Raw genomic sequence first — 18,827 nt, forward strand, 5'->3', positions numbered from 1 at the left:
GCCGCCATGGCCGGCTCGGAGGGGCCGGGCCCGGGGAGGGGGGCGGAGGCCGCCCTGGTGCAGGTGGGGCCCGGAGGGGCCCAGGCGCTGCCCCCGGCCCAAGGGGGGGAAGCTGGGGAGTTGGGGGAGGTGGCAGCTCGCTTGGGGGGGCGGAGGGGTGAAGTTGGTGCCTCATAAAGCTGTGCCCTGAGGGCTGTGTGGAGGTGCAAGGCTGTGTCTGTCACTAAAATGTCACCCCAATGTCACCCGCAGTGACATAAACGCCTCGCTGCGAGCTTCATTGGGGTCTCCTCGGGGTACAATTCCTCTGGGGTTCTTTCCTGAGGTCTCCTCGGCACTGGTGAAACCTGCGTTGGATTTGGCAGCGTGTGCCTGAGAAACGCTGTGGGATTTGGGTTTGGGGTTGGAATCGCATTGGAGCACCTTTGAGTTGCTAATCTTGCTGTAATCACGTTGTAGTTCTCAATATATGTGAGCCACGGTGTTGTTTTCTTCGAGTATTCAGAGTTTGTGCTTTTGTGATGCTGTGTGTGTAACCGAAGTCACAAAATGGTGTTTTAAAGAGTGATTTTATCATGGTTAGTAAATATTCTGTGAATCATAAGATGCTTAAATCCTATTGTGGAGAATTGCACTGTTGTTCAGTTGCGTTTCCTCCATGCTTCTCAAATAATCTTCCAAACTGAGGACTTTGTTAGCTTCAAATGGAAGTCACCCAAAAATGTCCACAGAGTCCAGCAGGCATTAACCATCCACGTGGCACAAGAGACTAAGGTCTCCAAACAAGCCCCTGCATTGGCAGCAGCATTTGGGAATACTTTTGACAAAGCAGAATCAGTGAAAATTTGGATTAAACGCTAACATATAATCCCACGGATTTGGGTTATAGGTATGACTTCTGTCATAACTTGTTTTTTAGGTTCAGGAAGACCTTCACAAGCTTAAAGACAAAGTGAAAAATATCAGCTTGAAGGGAAATGTGGAAGATGTGGATATCAGCGATCTGGAAACAGCAATTGAAAGAGCTGAACTTGGGCTGAGAGTAAGTAAAATGGAACAGATCCAGAAGACACTTCAATCTTTGAGATTTCTGTCAATAATTCACTTAGGGACATATGTTTGTCATCCTGCAAGTTTTTTTTTTTTGTTTGTTTGTTTTGTTTTTTTGCATGGTCAGAATTAATTAATTTTGGGCCTCTTAACTTTAGCCGAAGTCTGATTTAGTCCAACAGAAGCACAAAGTGTATCAACTTTTCAGTCATGGGAAGCTCTAGATTGTCCAGTTAACTGAGTTAAATAAATTTAGTATCTCTCATGCATGTATAATAGTCTAAACATTTTTTTTTTCCTCTGACAGAAACATGCTGAAAATTATTTAAATGCTATAAACAGACAAGTGTTAACTATTTCTTCTACTGATAATAACGAAGTACATTCAAAACAGGCCACTAAATGGTAAGTGAAACAGCAGTTTTATTGCTGAGACGAATGCATGCATCAAGACAGAAAAACTATGGTACCAGGATTTTATAAAGCAAATGGAAATATTGGCCCAAATGAGGTTATTTTGATCATTTGCTATTTTAGTTTTATTTTGTTTAAGCTAAAAAGCAATACAAAAGTAAATGCAGTCCTAAGAAGTTAAAGCAACCTTCAGTTAACTCCTGTGATTTTTCGCTAAACACATTTAAATAAAAATATAGTATTTTAGATTTAACCACATGGAAGTAGTATGGATTTAATAGGTAAAATCAAAGTAAGTTTTAAAAATCTCACTGTTTCTTTCTTTCTGACTCAGGGGGCTTCGTTATGGTGCTTCTCAGAAACAGCTTGTTTTACCACGAGTGCCTGTTGAGCCCATGACTGTCCAGGCATGCAGCAAATCAGCACTACGTATTTCTCAAGGTTCACAGGTCTGAAATAACATATTACTTGTTTTGCCAGAGACCACATTAAATGAGTAGGCTGTCATCTTGTAGGTTACCAGTTGATCCCATGACCTTATGTTCTGACTCCACATGAATTCAGTTTTTCATAATACACCATCTGGTGACTGAATATGTTAAAAATTCTCAGTAGAATGAGAGAGCTGAGAAGGAGGAGCTTTCTTCCTGCTTCACGGTAGGATAAAGTCTAAGTTATAAAGGACATTAGTAGTATCATAGGTGCATCCACAAGCCTTCCATTCCTTATTTTTCTCCCACAAGTACCTTGTTAAAGAATCCTGAAACTAGATGTTTATTCTGTTTTAAGGTCCTGGTTCTGCAAATATCATAGGATTAACTGTGACTCTGTGAGTAATGACTTTGAAATAAATGGGACTGTATATTGGAGTAGCATGAGCACAGATATAAATGTTTGTATAATTTGAGACTAAAGCTAGTTCTCTCATTTGTTTTTGAGTAGAAGACATGGGGAAATGTGGAAAAGATTTTCTTTCATATATAGGGCAGTCACCTCTGTAATAAGTGTAGCTTTTTTCCTTGAAATCTGATGTTTCAATGTCTTTCGTAAGTGAAATCCATGTAAATTCATTTAAAGCCTTCTTAAAATGGTTGTATTGGAAGTGTTGGTTTTTTGTTTATTTTATTCTAAGGTGTGAGTTTTGACTGGTGAGTTCAAGCTGTTTTTCTCAAACATTTTAAAAACAATTTAATAAAATATTTTTAAATGCCCATTTTCACAATTTTATGTTGTTATGGTTTACATTTGAGGGAGCTTTGGTGAAAGATAACCTTAAGAGGAGGCCGTCTGTTGTACTAAGGCTTACCAGAAGCTACACAAAATTGTATAGCCAGAATGAGCAGCCAAACACTTCTATTGCTGATTTTCTTTGTAAAAGAAGTCCCACTGTAAAGCAGTATTAAAGTATTGCATATTTTTGAAATGATGAATAAGATAGTGAGATCTCTAGTTCTTATTTAACTTGAACAAATTTCATGATGCAGTAGAACTACGAAAATGAATTTCTGTGAGATTGTACTGAAAGAGTCAGTAATCTTTATATATAAATTTTATATCTTTGTATAAAATGTTACTGTTATTGTTGTGAAATGTTTTCATTCATAATTTACAAAGAATATGAACATTGGAATTTGTTGAATGGAGTACCCTGGCCTTCCCAATTTTGAATGGATAACGATGGTGTCTAATGGTGTTCTGAAAGCAGGATACAGTTTCCAGACAGTACTCTAACCCTGTCCTATATGAACACACTTATGTTCTGGAAAAAAAAAAAAAAGTCATTTACTCTGTAAATTCTATGTTATCATTGGTCTTTCAACTCTTCATGTGCATGAATGAGCTTAATTTACAGTGGAACATATCCTATGTCCTGCCTTGACTTTCTCTTTGTCTTTTAATTTTTGATATCCATGGCATCTGCTTAGAAATGCATATCCAGTGACACACAAGCTAGCCCTAATTTCCCATTATAAAGAAAATGACAAACAGCGCTGTTTTGCCAGCTGTTCGACATGCCCGTCATGCCAACATAAAAAGCTTTTATTATTAAATAGTTGTGAAATCCAGCTGGGAAATTCTCACCTACAATTCCTCACTTCCTGTCTTTTCCTCACTTGCAACTATAAACAATTTTTTTTTGTATTTAAGTGTACTTTCCTGTTTTTCCAAATTTAATTCCACTAGGAAGAAATACTTGTGAACTGAATAGTTTGCCATTTGCAGACAGTATTTCCAGGTACGTAGGCTTGAAGGAATCAACTTCTCAACCCACAGAGGTTCTGAGAGCGATGAATAATTCATGTAGTAATATTTTTGTGCTTTGCAGTCCGTAGTAGGCCGTGTGAGAGTAGAAATGGAGCATAAGTTGTATTTGTAGCAGTTAGGATAAAATAAGGTTGGAGTCAAACGAGCACAGATGCAATTTTCACGTAGAATACTTGTCATGTGGGAAATAGTTTGCCCACAGGTGTCAGAATAGGCTTAAAATTATTGTTTAGTCACACGTACACTATTTCTGAATCATAAAAGCAGCAGCGTGAGACTGTTTGAACCTGGCTCATAGGAGGAATTGTGAAGCACTGTCCCCCTTTCTTATCCTCATGGTGTGCTGTAATTGGGTTCCTTCTTCTAATGAGGCTTAAGAACCATAAAGAGGCATCTTGCAAGAAATGTAAAGCCCCCACATAGCACTGGCTGAAAGGACACTGTTGTCCATAACCAGTATGTGAATCAGTTCAAATTTAAAAATAAAAGTAAAAAATATCTGCATTATTGAAAACACACAAGCTTTCACTTGTGCAGCTTTATTTTGTTTTGTCACTAAAAGCTGACATTGTGAATGTACAGTAGAAGTTAATGTTCTCTTTAAAAGAATTAAATGTGTAAACACAAAGTTGTTTCTGGAGGGTCTAGAATTTGCACATACCACAAATAGCCAGACACGAAAAGCGGTTTAGTTACTGATAATACAGATTGTTTCAGAGATGTAACTCATAATGTAACTCATTCATAAAGGAATTAGACTCCATTTGAAACCATGCACCACGTGCATCTGCAAAATAGAATTACCTAGTCTGATTTGTTGGCCTGCTATGCAATTAAATGCCCTCTGCTCTGACATGACTTCTGTGTAGAAATAAAACAGGATTTGAATCCTTAACTGTATGGCTGCACGTCAGCTTGTTTTGTTTATTCCTCTATGCTCCGTGCTAATAGTTGAGCACAATAATTCTTGTAGAGCATTATATTTGTAATAATGCACTGTTTGCTCTGCTCTTCTCACCTTTTTTTCCTTCTACATCAAGAAGGTTGAGGACACTTTAAATGTAAGACCTTGGATGATATAGATGGAAGAGACCGATGATACCATCCTGCAAGTGTAGAATTGTCACTTGCCATAGATTATTATTATATTTTATTATTAAGCATTTCAATTCTTGTTACACTTAGTGGAATTTGCCACTCCAACACTGATCACTTCACTGTCAGTCTGACTGGGGAATCTGAATTGTGAATCATCTCCTATTTTAATTGAGAAGGTGCTCAATTTTCCCCCAATTCTTGTTTAATAGCACAAGCAGTTTCCTTTCTGTACAGTGGTGTGTTATAGTAATAAAATAAATACCACAAAATCACTGATGAGGTGAAAATTGAACTTTCTGTCTCTGTGCAGCCATGTGGGTAAAAGAGTAATTGGCTTGGATAATAACTTTTGTTCTTACAAACCCAAATCTAAATGAGCGTCTCATTGATACATCTGCTTGTAATTACTATCAAAAGAAGGGAATATATTGTGCAGATAAATAAATTTAACCAGTTTTAGTGCTCTCACAAAGTAATACAATTGCTTAATAGTTCAAATATACCTCTAACAATTCTTATACTTTTTATGGACTATTTTATTTGTCAAAAAACATAATTATCATAAATTCCTTTTTATGTTTACACAATGGAAATATCAGCAGAGTGCTCTCATCTATAAATATGTTTAGTTGGATCTCACATGGTAAGAGGGGTTTTTGTATTCCCATACACATGCAGTGGGAAATAAGCACATAAAGTGCCAGGCCCCTAGCTCCTCTGAATTGCCATAGCTCTGTGGACTTGTCTGGCAATCCGTTAGTTCCTGCCATCTGAGGATTCCTCCCTCTTTGGCACTGAGTGGTAAAAAAAAAAACACAAACAAACAACCCTGTTGAGTGCAGAGACTGGTTAGCAATGAAAGCATTGGGAGAAATTACTACAACAGATACAGAGCCAGGTGTAAATTAAAGCACATGCATGATGAACTGAAATGTTTTCACCTTAAGATACTTTTATGATAGAAAAAGCCGCCTCTGGCTTCTATACAATAAGTGCTTTAGATTCGAACTGTGTGTTGCGTATGTCTGAGTCCGCATTTATGGTTAGACACGTACTTTACATGCTCTTGACTAGTTCACAAAATAGTTTTATAAAGCAGAGACGCAAATTACGTTAAAAAGCTGATCTGAGACTTACCTGAGACAATATTCAGGAAAAATAAATAAATAATAAGTAAAACGATAGCACCATAATCAAAATATTTTTATATGAACAGCTATATTTATAAAATGTGGCTGTATTAACTCTTTCCAGTAGGATAAGTTGTACTAATATTTGTAATAATGAGTTGGGATTTCTTTAAATATTGTTTGTTTTGTCCATGTTTCTTAATTTGTATGTATTGAAACGTTTTATAGCAAAGGTAAATCGAATCAACAAACGGCCTACGTTAATCGAATTAGTCAAGCTTGATTGTCCTTTCCACTTAAAATTTAACTCAAAGACATGCAAATCTGGAACTTTCAGTACTTATAGTGAAGTTAATTGAACAAATTTTGGTAGAAGCATGCATAGGAATGCTAATTTTATGCCTTGCTAAGTCATTTGTCTAATCAAAAACACTTTTTCATTGTTTGCCCAGTTCTGTGTGGACAGTGAGATAACATGATTTTTTAATCATCCTATTGCAAATTTCTGGACGTGTTAGTCAATTCCTGTTTATAAATACTTCTGGCTTAGTGCAATTATTTTAAGACTGTGCATGTTATGTTTCAGCACCAGCTGGAAATGGATATGAAAATTATGCTTGACCCAGAGAACACCAACAAGAAAGCTGTTTTAAAACCACAGAACTATGAGATCAGGCTGCCACTTATAACTAAGAAAAGACCTGTTCCTGTGAGTAACTTTTATGTATTATGGGTTTATATATATATTGACCGTTCATTATTACAGTTAATACATGTCAGACCTAAGTAATAAAAAAAAAATATGTATTGTAAGTGAAAGTGCCTCATAATTTTCAATTTTTTGATATTCCTATGTAACAATCAAAACATTCTAAGTGACAAAGGGAAATCAAACATGGAATGTAACAGGTTTAGGTAGCAAGAGCCCAGTACAGCAAAAGTAAGCATACATGGGAATGTGCATGGTGAGTAATCTCAGTAAAATCAGGGTCTGAAGATAAATTGGAGCTTGTGGAGTTCAGAACGTGACACAAAGATCAAGGAAGACGTAAAAGGGGTTTTGTTGATAAGAATGGGCTTTCAGTTGTTTGTTCTGTGGCTGTTTCTTTAAGAGACATGAATGCCTTCAATTTTCAAATGTCAATAGGATTGTTATGAATGAGTGAAAAATGCTTGTATGTTGCTTTGATGCTGTTTTTAATTGACTTTTTTTTAAAGAAGCAATCCTTCCATAGGGCTATCACACCAGAAATCAGTGTCACTGCAGCAGATAAATAGGGGTTATACTAAATGAGAATCAGAATCCTAGACTGAATGCATGAATTTAGGTGTTGTTTGCATCTTATTTTTCTGATGAGGGTTAGGAGAGAATGTCCTATTCTGCTTCTTATTCCCATACCTGGAGGACTTGCTTTGGAACGTGAGGGACAGATTTAGATCCTTCCTTTGCATGTGGAGATCTTTCAATATCTTATAGATCCCAAGCATATTTGCTGTCCAGCTACAAGGTATTCTGAATCACAGCTTTCCTTTTACCCTGGTCAAGATGTTTCCCTTAGTACAAAACAATTATCTAGAAAAGCTGAGGCTGAGCACTTCTCACAACACGCTAGTAGGAGAATCCTGGCCAGCGCCCCTGATATCGCTCTTCTCTCTGGCCTTAGAATGTTTAAGCTGTGTAACGTTAAGTTTTGATTCTTCCAAATTTCTGTTCTGCAGAACTGCTGCTCCTCTTAAACAAACATGAGGATGATTTTCTTTAAAGTATGCTTAAAAAAAAAAAAAAAGCCACAGACATCCACAAAAATCACTTATGTTCACAAATTCAGCGCAGCACTGTCCACATGAAAGAATATGCCCAATAGTCTCACACAAGGACGCTCTTCTAGAATGTAATGTTTGTAATAGAAGTATTATGCAGCAAGCCCATTGCCGTAAGATTCTAGGGTGTTTGGTATTAAACAACACAAACAGAATCTGTGAATGGCACAGTTGTAAGCTGCCACTTATAAAAAATGATTTTTGAAAGCTGTTGCCCAGACTAAGAGGTGATTTGTCTAACCCTGTGATATAGAGTTAATTAGAAAAAAGCATCATGGCTAATAGCTTTTTAGAACCACTCTAAAACACTCGCAGAGAGGAATATTATACTACTGCAGAGAGCCATGTGTTTTACCACTCTCACTGAAATGTATACTGATCAGAGAAAACTTCTTAATGTTCACTTAAATTACTAACATTTAATGTAAATTAGTCAAGCTCTCTGGTACATATTTACAGTTGCTTAGAAACTGTTTATGACAGGGAGATTGGCTGAAAAAACAAGTAGGTATTTTCCATCTGTAATTTATTCTGCAGTTTTACTGAAGTAGACACTAAAAAAGTTCTTGAATTTCATGGCACAATCTGTGTTTTGAAATGTTCTGTCTTCACTGGGGGGGAGGGGAATTCTGCAGTTGGATTTGCAAAATCCACTACCAAGATTGTGAATGAAGGCATTTCTGTTAAATGCGATGTATACAAGCACTCAGTGAAATGATAGTTATAGATTGCCAAGAGTAGCTAAAATAAATAAGTGTGTAGTTGCAGGTCTAAAATTATATGGTCTTTCATTTTGGAAAAATAAACAGCAATTAAGTACCTATCAGAAGAATTAGGTTAGCTACTACCTACCCTGTTTTTTCTAATCTGCCATTAGAGGGCAATATTTGTACATACACACACACGGGCGGACCTATGCGTATAGCCATGTACATGCCCTACATATGTACCTAAATTCAAAGATTATGCCCCCCAAAAAATCAGTGTCAGAAACTGACACGAATGAAAAACTAATCACTCGATTAACTGCATTCAGTTTTTTCTAAGAGTTGTCAGTATCCCAGTTTTCAAGGAGACCTGAGTATTTTAAAATGTGGTTAGGTTAAAAACAAACTGATTAGGTCAAGCAATCTAACAATCAAGCAATCTAACAATCAAACAATCTAACTAGTTAGGTCAAGCACAAAGTTCACAGACTTTTTCCTATCCTGCCATTTTAGTAGCTTGAAATATTATTTTCATTTTCTTAGTAAAGATCTCATTTTTTTCTGAAAATGTTCTTTTCTTGCTCTTTTGGTGTTTACCGATGCTGAATTTTATGACAAAAACTAAAGGAAATTAATTATGTGGTTACTATTGCCCTTTTGTACTTTTTTGGTTTGATAAGCACTAATGTTTCATCCTCTGTAACATTCCGTAGTTACCTTAAAATAAGAAATGTAATTCTGTTTGAAACACCATTGGCAGACTGGGCATGGCTTTATTTTGTAGACTGTGTCTGGATAATAAATGAAAAATGATGAGTAGATAATTATTAAATATGTACACTTCCCATGGAGGATCTAGCAAAACAAATAGTGATCTGAATTGCAGCAAAAATAATTCTGACTAACTGCTGCAATGTAGAAAAGATTCACAGCTATACCTTTCATTTTCATAGGACTGCTGTTCTTTTATAGAATTATTCTGGCACTTCTTGGTCCCTGTTTTCATATAAATATATATTATACTGTAAACTTAGGAACCTTTTAATTTATTCATGAGTTAGAATTTAATACGGTGATGATTTCTAGCCTTTATGAGTTGCATCTTATACAGTGTGGCTTTAACGGTGATGGCAGTGATTCTGTTTTGTTGGTGTTTTTTTTTTTAGCTAAGTTATTTGAGTGCAATCACTCTAATCACGTCCTCAGTTATTTGTTCTTTATTTGGAATTTGCATCGTACTAATCACTAATGCTTATCACTGGGAGTCTATTCATTTCCAAAATTATAAAGGAAGGCGGAGCAGGGCAATTCTTTTCATTTCAAATGATTAGAAGAAGCTGTAGAAGAAAATCAGGTGTTTTGGTCCTCAAAATTTGATTGTTTTAAACCTATGCATATGGCTATAATTACAGTCAAAGCATAAGTTGGCATTGGTAGCAGAATGAGACCTAAACAAATCAGTGTTACACCACAATAATTCAAAATAAGCTTGTTGCATTTGTATTATGGTATGTAATCAGAACAAGCAGCACAGTGGATTAATAAAACCTTCTCATCAGTAAAAATAAAAAGGAAATAATTGGTGAGATGGAGTTAACTTAACAGATGACTAAAGTCAGCATCCTTTCAACCTAGAAATGGGAACGTGAAGGTCACCCCCATCTGAGATGACAAACGTTGAATGTTTTGTTGGTAAACAAATTAATCTTTTGAAAGGTCACCATTTGTTTTAAGTTTTTATCCAGTTCTTGTCATCTGGAATTGGAGATTGACTGTCATTTTGCTAGGTAGGGGTGCAGCCAAAGCTGCTGAAGCTGCTTCCGTACATATCAGCATTCCTTGACAAAACTCAGTGCCTGATTGTGATGCTATGGGCTGCTGGTTTACAGCTGTCTCCGGACAAGAATGGAGGCCCACCCCTGAATTCCAATAAGATGGTCCTGCATATTCTGCCTCGTGTAAGCTGGCCCTTTGCCCGCAAGTAAAATGTATTGTAGTTCAAGCCAGCAATTATCTTCCTTACTTCCTTCTGTGCTGCTTCTGTTCCCTTTTTCAAAAACAGATGTGGGCTTCACCAAAGTTCTCCATCTATTCTCTCTTGCACCTGCTATGGCAGAGTTTTGATGGAGGTAAATTTCTGGGAGAGCTAGCAGCAGGTTATGAAGGAGCAAAGCTTGATTTTTCCAATTACATGGAAAATTGACGATTCAGAGCCATCTCTGGTTAGTTTAAGAACTTAAAGTAGGTAAGAATAATGTGTAAGACCTGTTGTTAAAGATGCCTAGCTGCTGCATATTGAAGGCTTTCCATTGAAATTGGAGTTTATTCCATTTAGATAAACAAAATGTAACAGAAATATTTATTACTGTCTCGGTATTAGATCTCAGGGAACCTGTATTAATCACTAGGTAGATAAAATGCTGGACTGTGTAAATTAGAATGAATAAGACAAACTTGCATTTTCTACATAATTTTCCTACTTGGAAATCTTGAATAAAAAGACAACCAGTTTTAAAAATGGTTCCTATTTTAAATTTCATAGAGACTGTTACAAATTTTGACTCATCCGACTGTAAAATAGTTCCACTCACACTGATGAGAATTTGTCCTTTACTTACATTGGGTATTTCTGCACTGAATTCCATATGCTGGTTCTTAGTCTCGGAGGACCAAAATTAGGTCATTGGAAACCAGTATCAAACACTTTATTTATTTACTATTTATTGCTAAGATTACTTGGCTTGATTATCAGAATGAGATTCCTTTTCAGAACAGAAACTGATAGATGATGGAAATGTCAGTGAAGCTGTTCTGTGCTTTGCTTTGCTGCTTACTGTATAGATCAACACCAAAGCAAACACATCAGTTTAGACTACAGAATGTAATTAAATCCTACAGGAATCTCATCTAGAAAAAAAAACAAAGCTGACCTGATCTTGTATGGTTAGTAGACTCAAGACTAGACTTGATGTCCAACAAAGATCCCTTCTAACCAATATTTCTATTCATTGTATGATTGAGGACAAATTGTATGATTGAGGATAAAGTGCAAGTCGCTTAGCACCTCTGTCTTAATTTCACTTGAATTTTTTGCAGTCTGAATTGATTTTCTTCCATTTCTAAAAACCTGAACCTTGCTATCCTTATCCTGCTTCATCTTTGGGATAGTTTGATCTTGTTTCTCTAGTGCTTTTTGTCTGAGGAACATGCAGTTTGACAGACGTCCGGTTTCCACTAGAGGTGCCTTCTACAAACTCTTACCTGCCAGTTTTCTGAACATACGGAAAACTGACCTTAGTTCTATTGATTTTATTTGACTATGCTTCATCCTGCTCTTTGTGGGGATTACAAACATCAAATTTCAGCAAGATCTTCCTAATCAAAAATATGAAGGTAAATGGCAATTTGGAGCAGATAATCATGAAATGATAGATTGCTGCTGTATACCTTTTCCACCATTGCTATCAAGCTGTGTGGTTTTCTGATAAGAAAATCTGATTTATCTAATCTTCCGGGTTGATAAACCATAGTTCTGACACTATCCTTTCTCTATATTTAATACCAGCCTATATTCTTTTCTAGGGGAAAAAAAAAATAAATATATATATATATATAAGTGTATTTTTAAAATCACTTGTTCTAGTTAAATATTGCTGTCTAGGTAAAAAGAAAACAAATAGGGAACTAATCAGAAAATCCCCGTGGTGTTACAACAAGTGCCCTATTTAAAATGAAGCAAAAAGAAAAAAATCAAGTGGGAGAGGTTTATCCACAGGAGAAAAACACTTTAGAAAGGGTAATAGAATTGTTTTTTCTCATGTCCCAGGTTAATTACACTCAGAAGTGCTTGAAATGAAAAAATAGTTTTTCAGCACACTCCAAGCATATTATACAGAGTAAGCCTTACTCTGCACTACAGATGAAGTGATCCCTTCCAGCCCTATAAAACTGTACTTTAAAAGTACCCATGATGAACGAGCAGGCTTTGTGCTGACTTCAGACAAATATACTTGCTGAATTATAATCTTCATAACAATCTTCACTAGAAGGCGTTATTTGTGCAGGAAGATGTCTGTGACTTCATTCACCTCGTAGCAGTCAGGGTACATTGCAGCTCTTCTGAGCATGGGTTCTGCCAGACAGAAAGCAGGTGAGGTGTCTACAGGTTAGGGTTACAGAAGGTGTGATCCTTTGTTTCATGCTGGTTTGAGGCTGTCTGTGCTGAAAACATAAAAGCTCTAGTTCTAGGAGCTGCCAGTTCTGGAATATGTGGTGTTACATCCACTATTTGTTGTGTTTATACCGTGAAAGCTTAAGTGTGAATAAAGGTTTTAAGATGTGCTGACCTAAGTAGACATAAATCCATTGAAAACCCTTTAAAAAGATAAAATCTTATAAAGATCTTTTTGTCACTGAATAATAGTAATAAAAGTATATAATATGATAAAAGTAAACATTTTTATTGCATTACTTACTAGTATTTTAAGCTATCTTTATTTTGAGTTGCCTTAATTTTAATGAAAATAACTGATGGTGGAAAGTGTTTTGCCAAATTTTGCTTTGGTATCTCACTGAAGTCTGTAAGAGGGCAGATAATGCAGCAAATAGGATGCTGAAAGAACATAAAAGAAAGGTGTAAAGCTTGTGTGGGATTTTCTTAGCTAACAGCTCTGGGTGAGCTCCATACTTCCACTGTGTTGCCTGTATCATGTAATTTCATGGATCGTAGTGGCACTGTGCAATGTAAAGCAGAGTTGAAATTGCATTTCAGTTGCATGTGTCCTTTTTTGAAGTTGACACCTACCATGGAGTTTATAAAAAAAGAAGAATTAAATATTACAGTAAAAAATAAAAACCTCTAGGCTGCCTTTGAACTCATACACTCTACCTGAATTGCTTTTCTATGTTGCTTATAACATGTGTATGAACACAAATAAAATACATAGTGCTGTTTATCGTAACAAAACTCCTGGATTTTAAACTAGGATAAAACTGACCAATGGTAAAATCAGTGCTGCTTTCCTGATACAATAGCAATAGCCTGAAAAAAAGTAGTCACTGATTAATTAAATTTTGTTCATTTTATATATTTTTGTTTCCCCCACAAACTGCTTGAGCTGAGAGTCAGTATAAAAGTGTGGTTTATTATTTCCTTTTCTCAGTATCAAGCCACTTATATGCTGGCTGGTATAAAGTTAATCTTGGTTATATGCTTATTGCTATTTTCTTGGAACATGAGGACATGAAGATTCATACAGCTAGATCCCTTAAAGCATAATGCTTCATAATGGCCGTAACTGAAATGAGTGCCTATGATTTCTCTGAAAGATTCTCTATTATGAGAAAGCCTACGTATTTCCTAGCTCCCTAATGTCTCTTGTGGACAGTGTTATTACACAAATTGGAAGGAAAAATTATAATAGTTTATTTTGATCTATCTCATTTCCCTGTTAGACTTATGAACAGTCCTTTAGAATTTCCTATCCCTTTCTGTAAACTCAATGGCTGATGTTATTTACTAATTGCGACACACTAGTCCTCAAAGGATCCCAATCACATCCTGGATCCTAGTGTACTGAAAGATACACATAAGCATGATAATCAGTTATTAAAAGCTAGTATTTTAAACAATGTAGTCCTGATGTGTTCTATGAAAGAAGTAAGTATTTTCATTTTGCAGATCTATCAGTATTTTGTAGCTTTCAGATCTTATGTACTTAATGTTATTTTAAGGTAGTTTATCATTCATAATGAAATGATTTTTTTTTTAAAGTAGATTAAAAAAATGTCCAGCACATGTTATTAGGTTGTCTTCCATATAGCTCATCAGTAGGGTTCAAACCTTTTTACCCAATATAAGAATTTCTAATCATTAGACTAATAGAGTAACTCATAGCAGATCATCACCCACGAAAGCATGGGGCATTTTCTATTGGGCCTCACAGTTATTTAACAGCTAAAGATGAGACTGGGAACTTGATGTCCACTCCAAATTGTGAGGGAGAGGCATCTTGCTGTGTACAAACCATTCTGTTTTCCCTGTCTTAGTGTGCTCCAGTTCCTCCTTCTTACATTTTATCTTGCACTAGTTTCTCTGTTCCTTATAAAGCATATCCTAATCTTAGGTGCTTGATTCTCTGTCCCCATCCAAACCCTTTAATCCTAACCTATGCCAAGCTCTTTGTCCAGCCTGTCTCAATGTTCTTAGCCGCATTATTGCCAGATCTCTTACCTTGTCCAATCTACCTGTTGGCTTTCCTGGTTCCTAAAAGATCTAATACGTGCCTCCACTACATTTATTGTTCCTCAGATTAATAATTATTTACGCCCATGTGCTGGCACTTTCATACCCTTTTCATTCAATTTTAGTCAATTGCTTGTGTTGTTGGGACACAGCATGAAAGTTACTGGAGAACCTGTACAGCTGCACTTGCAAAGGAAGCTCTGAGCATCATACATTAGAGCACGCCTACTCATTGGGTAATATAGCTGCTAAAACTAATAAAACTTTACTTAGATTTCCAAACATCCATCAACAGAGTAAGGTTTTGAGTAAGGTTAAATTTTCCCTTCGCTTCATCAAAACACTTGCATTTAAGGTGAATCTTTCATGTTTCCCTATGTTTATCTTTGTCTTATGTTTCTAGCATCAGCCAGGCAAGAGAAAATAGTATCATCTTCTGCTGGTAGTGGTTCTCTATCTTCAAGTGAGAGATCTCAGTGATGCTACTTGCTGTGAAGTTGCATATGCTGCGATGCTTTAAACCTGTTGAAGATCTGGCTCTCTGTTTCTTTAGGAGTTGAGTACAACTCACATTCCACATGGAATAGTATGTATATTCGTAGGCAGAAAGAAACTGAAGATACCATATTGGAGAAAGGAAAAAGTGGGATGATAATGTAGAGATTTTGTATTTAAAATATGTAAGTGTAAGGTAGCAATATGTTCTTTTCCCTGCACAGTGCTCTGTTTGTGTGCTAATGATCATAACAATAAGAGACGTGATATCACTATCCCAAAGTGATATGTGTCACTGCTTGAATCCCTGGCACTTAGAACCAGCAGGTTCCATTTTTTTCTGGCAAGCACAGGTTAATTGGGGAAGTAAGGGAGCTTTAATCCCCACATTAGCACAGCTAGTGTGGCACATGCTTCCGTATCACATTATCAAGCTGTGTTGTTCCCTGCTGTAGTTAAAGAAAACTTCAGAAGTCTGAGATACTTTTTGATCCCTGATTTCTGAATAGTTTCACATACTTTAATTCCTTTAGTATTCTTCCCTGTAAAAATTTATTTCCATATTTTAAGGAACTTCCTTTTCTTTCTGGTGCCTTGCCTGTGTATGCATTTTATATGTGCGAAGACTGTTCTATCAAGAAGCACTATGTTTACAATGTACTCATTAAAATTAAGCAAACTCCTTGTGATCTCTTTAGGAACTGGTACACTGATTTTTGCATAGAAGAAATCACAAGGCATCAATTTAATTTAATTTAATTAACTTTATTTTAAATTAATAAAGTAACAACAGTAGAAAGTACTGTAGCATGTTCACAAGTAGTAAAAGCTGTGCTTGTTCTGTTACATTATTAAATCTTATTCATAGTGGAAATTACATTAATACCTGAGTAGAAAAGTGTCCTTTGCATATCCAGGATTTCTCTGTGTTAAAATAAGATTCTGTCTCTTCCTAGATGTGTAGTCATAAGACAGTGAAAAGTCACACAGCTAGCAACCTTTGGGTTTTGCCTGCCTCTCACCACATGGATTCTACCTTACCCCTGTTAGATGAAGATATAAAGAAAGGTGAGTCACAGAAGCCTGGCTGGGTATTGTTGCCAGGCATCAGGTGTAAGCTACATAATCAGTGTTGTTGCTCTTTGTAGCAGATACCTGGTAATCAAATTTTCCGTCACCTCAAAACTTTTAAGAATTGTCTTCTCAAACATTGCAAAGGGTAGAGATCACTTCAGACTACTTCGTGTGGTAGCTAACCGTAGGAGATAGCATGCTATTTTCAGCATCATCCTTCCTGATTAAGTCATATTGTAATTCACAGAGTTTAGTTGTTACTGGAAAGAAGAATTGTGTATGATGGAAGATTCTTGTGTGACCAAATAAAATGATCAAGATAGAATCATGATTAATCTCTGGTTATTAATCATTCAGTTTTAATTAGTCCTGCACTTGGGCTATTTTAGCAATCGGTCCATAGTCATAATTACATTGTTTATGTAATTACAAAGATTATCTTCCTTGAGTGTCCTCATTAAAAAAAAATACCTGATGCTTTTCTAGTTCGGATTTGGAATTGAAAGAACTTTGGACTACCTTTGTTTAATTCTTTCATTATTGTTACTTTTTTTTTCTTTCATTACTGGAATGTATATGAGTTGTTCATTAATGTCATATTCTCATAGGTATTCTGAGCCTAACTGAACAACGGCTTATCCCTCCAGCAGCAAAGATAACTCTCCAGACACCTCCTGTTGTATCCAAAGCAGCTCCTCTCCATGAGTTTCACAGGCAGCACAAGAAGTCAACTGTAGGTGAGTACAAATGATTGATAACAACCATGAGTTGTATCTCCAACTTCACTTTCAGTCCCTTGTTTTGTCTCTCAGGGAAGTGGCTGTCTATAAAGTACTCAGTAAAATTCTTAAAAATACTTAGTGCATAAAAATGCACATGAGCATCCTGTGTCTTGCAATTGAATAGGAATCATATTTCTTAATCCCTGTGAGGATTTGGTCACTGCTCATTTCTGAAAATTCTTAGAGGTTCCTACCTGCATGTTTCAGATTCTAAGTGTCTGAATCTAATATCTGACCATCAGAGTTACAGTAAAGCCAATGATACTGCAAGTGATGGTAGACATGACTTATAACATCTGATCAAGCCTCTGTTTTGCCAGTGTGATGAGATGAATGGCTCTTCATAAATGAATGTACTCTGGGTAACAGGGTTCTGATCTACTACAAAGAACGTTCAAAACTGTTATCGCTACAGCTGCTTGTGGCATGTGACAAACATACCATCAATGCGAAAAGGAGCATGAGCAAAATGAGGAGTGGGCGTAGTAGCAAATTGAAATATAAATTTCAAAGTTTTCCTAATGAAACGTAGTAGTTGGAAAACTAAAAAAATATATGGAATAACATGGAGTATAAATGATAATATTTTGGTGTTATTATGCTGTATATTACTACTAGCTGGCATGTTATGAGCTTTAGAACATTATAAATTAAAGCCGTGATACATTTTTCCTTAACATAATTTCAGTCTTCATAATAGTAACCCATTACAGCTTGGTTAGGCTTAAGGTCAATCAGTGACATTTCTACATGGATTTTGGTGATATGTCCTGAAAATTGTAACCTGCTTAACATGAGAGCAAACTGGAACATGCCAGTACCTACTAGTATATGGTGGAATATCACTGTGATGCTGTTGTTGCACTCGTTTAGCAATGAAACTTGTACTTATTTATTTGTTTGGTACAGGAGAAATTAGTACTAGGGCGGACCCTGAAAATACAGACACCTTCACCTTTCCAAACTCAAAGGAAACAATTGATGGCCCAGATTCCTCTAGCCAAGGTAATACAGCACGACCTCTATCCAGCAGCTCCATGGTTTCAGCAAGAAAATCAAAGCCAGTGTGGACATATCCAGCTCAACAGCTGAAGTCTGAGTTGCAGACTCCCTTTCAGACACAGGTATTTAGATGGTGAGGATAATGAAAGTTTCATCCATGTTTTTAATACTGTCTTCAGCAGAGTTGTTTTAGGAACTGACTGTGAATTAATGAATTGGTACAGGAGGGTTTGAACCAAAGCCAGTAAATAGCAAATGTTAAAGTAAGTCAGAAATACTTCCTATATTGCCATTTTCTACTTTCTCAAATGTATCTACCTTTTCACTGAAATTTAGAAAATCCATCTAGAAAGGATCTTATGAGGTTACCTAGACCTCCAGGCAGAATTACCTATACTTGTAATAATGTGGACAGATGTTTTTCTAACCTGTTCTGAAAACTTCCGGTGATAGCGGCTCCGCAGTCTCCCTAGGCCATCTGTTCCAGTGCTTAACTAACTATCTTTACTGTTATAAAAGAGTTTTTTTAATGTCTCATCTAAATCTCCCTCATTGCAGTTAAGCAAATGTAGTGGTTCCCCTTAGATTTACAGAAAACTATAGGGGAGTTTGACCTTGACTGCTTAATGCTTGCTGATTATGCTTGATCCCCATGCAAAAGGGATTTTTATTTTTTTAGGCCTAAATGTCATGTTCCATAGGACGCTGTCTGGAGTGTTGTTTGATCTTCCCAGACTTTTTGACT

General features: G+C 36.3%; 1 protein-coding gene across 1 annotated transcript in view; it reads left to right on the forward strand.

Moving 5' to 3' along the window:
• Positions 1 to 6: 6 nt before the first annotated feature.
• Positions 7 to 18,827, forward strand: part of IQCH (IQ motif containing H) — a gene marked incomplete at its 5' end in the record, with an annotated part of 65,536 nt that continues 46,715 nt past the window's right edge. The window contains 8 exons of the mRNA XM_082769171.1: positions 7 to 63; positions 920 to 1,042; positions 1,358 to 1,455; positions 1,799 to 1,913; positions 6,544 to 6,666; positions 16,181 to 16,292; positions 16,907 to 17,035; positions 17,990 to 18,204. Coding sequence (XP_082625297.1) covers positions 7 to 63; positions 920 to 1,042; positions 1,358 to 1,455; positions 1,799 to 1,913; positions 6,544 to 6,666; positions 16,181 to 16,292; positions 16,907 to 17,035; positions 17,990 to 18,204 — 972 coding nt within the window. The remainder of the gene's footprint in view (positions 64 to 919; positions 1,043 to 1,357; positions 1,456 to 1,798; positions 1,914 to 6,543; positions 6,667 to 16,180; positions 16,293 to 16,906; positions 17,036 to 17,989; positions 18,205 to 18,827) is intronic.

This window comes from Aythya marila (assembly GCF_965140915.1).
Source record: "Aythya marila genome assembly, chromosome: 11".
Lineage (NCBI taxonomy): Eukaryota > Metazoa > Chordata > Aves > Anseriformes > Anatidae > Aythya > Aythya marila.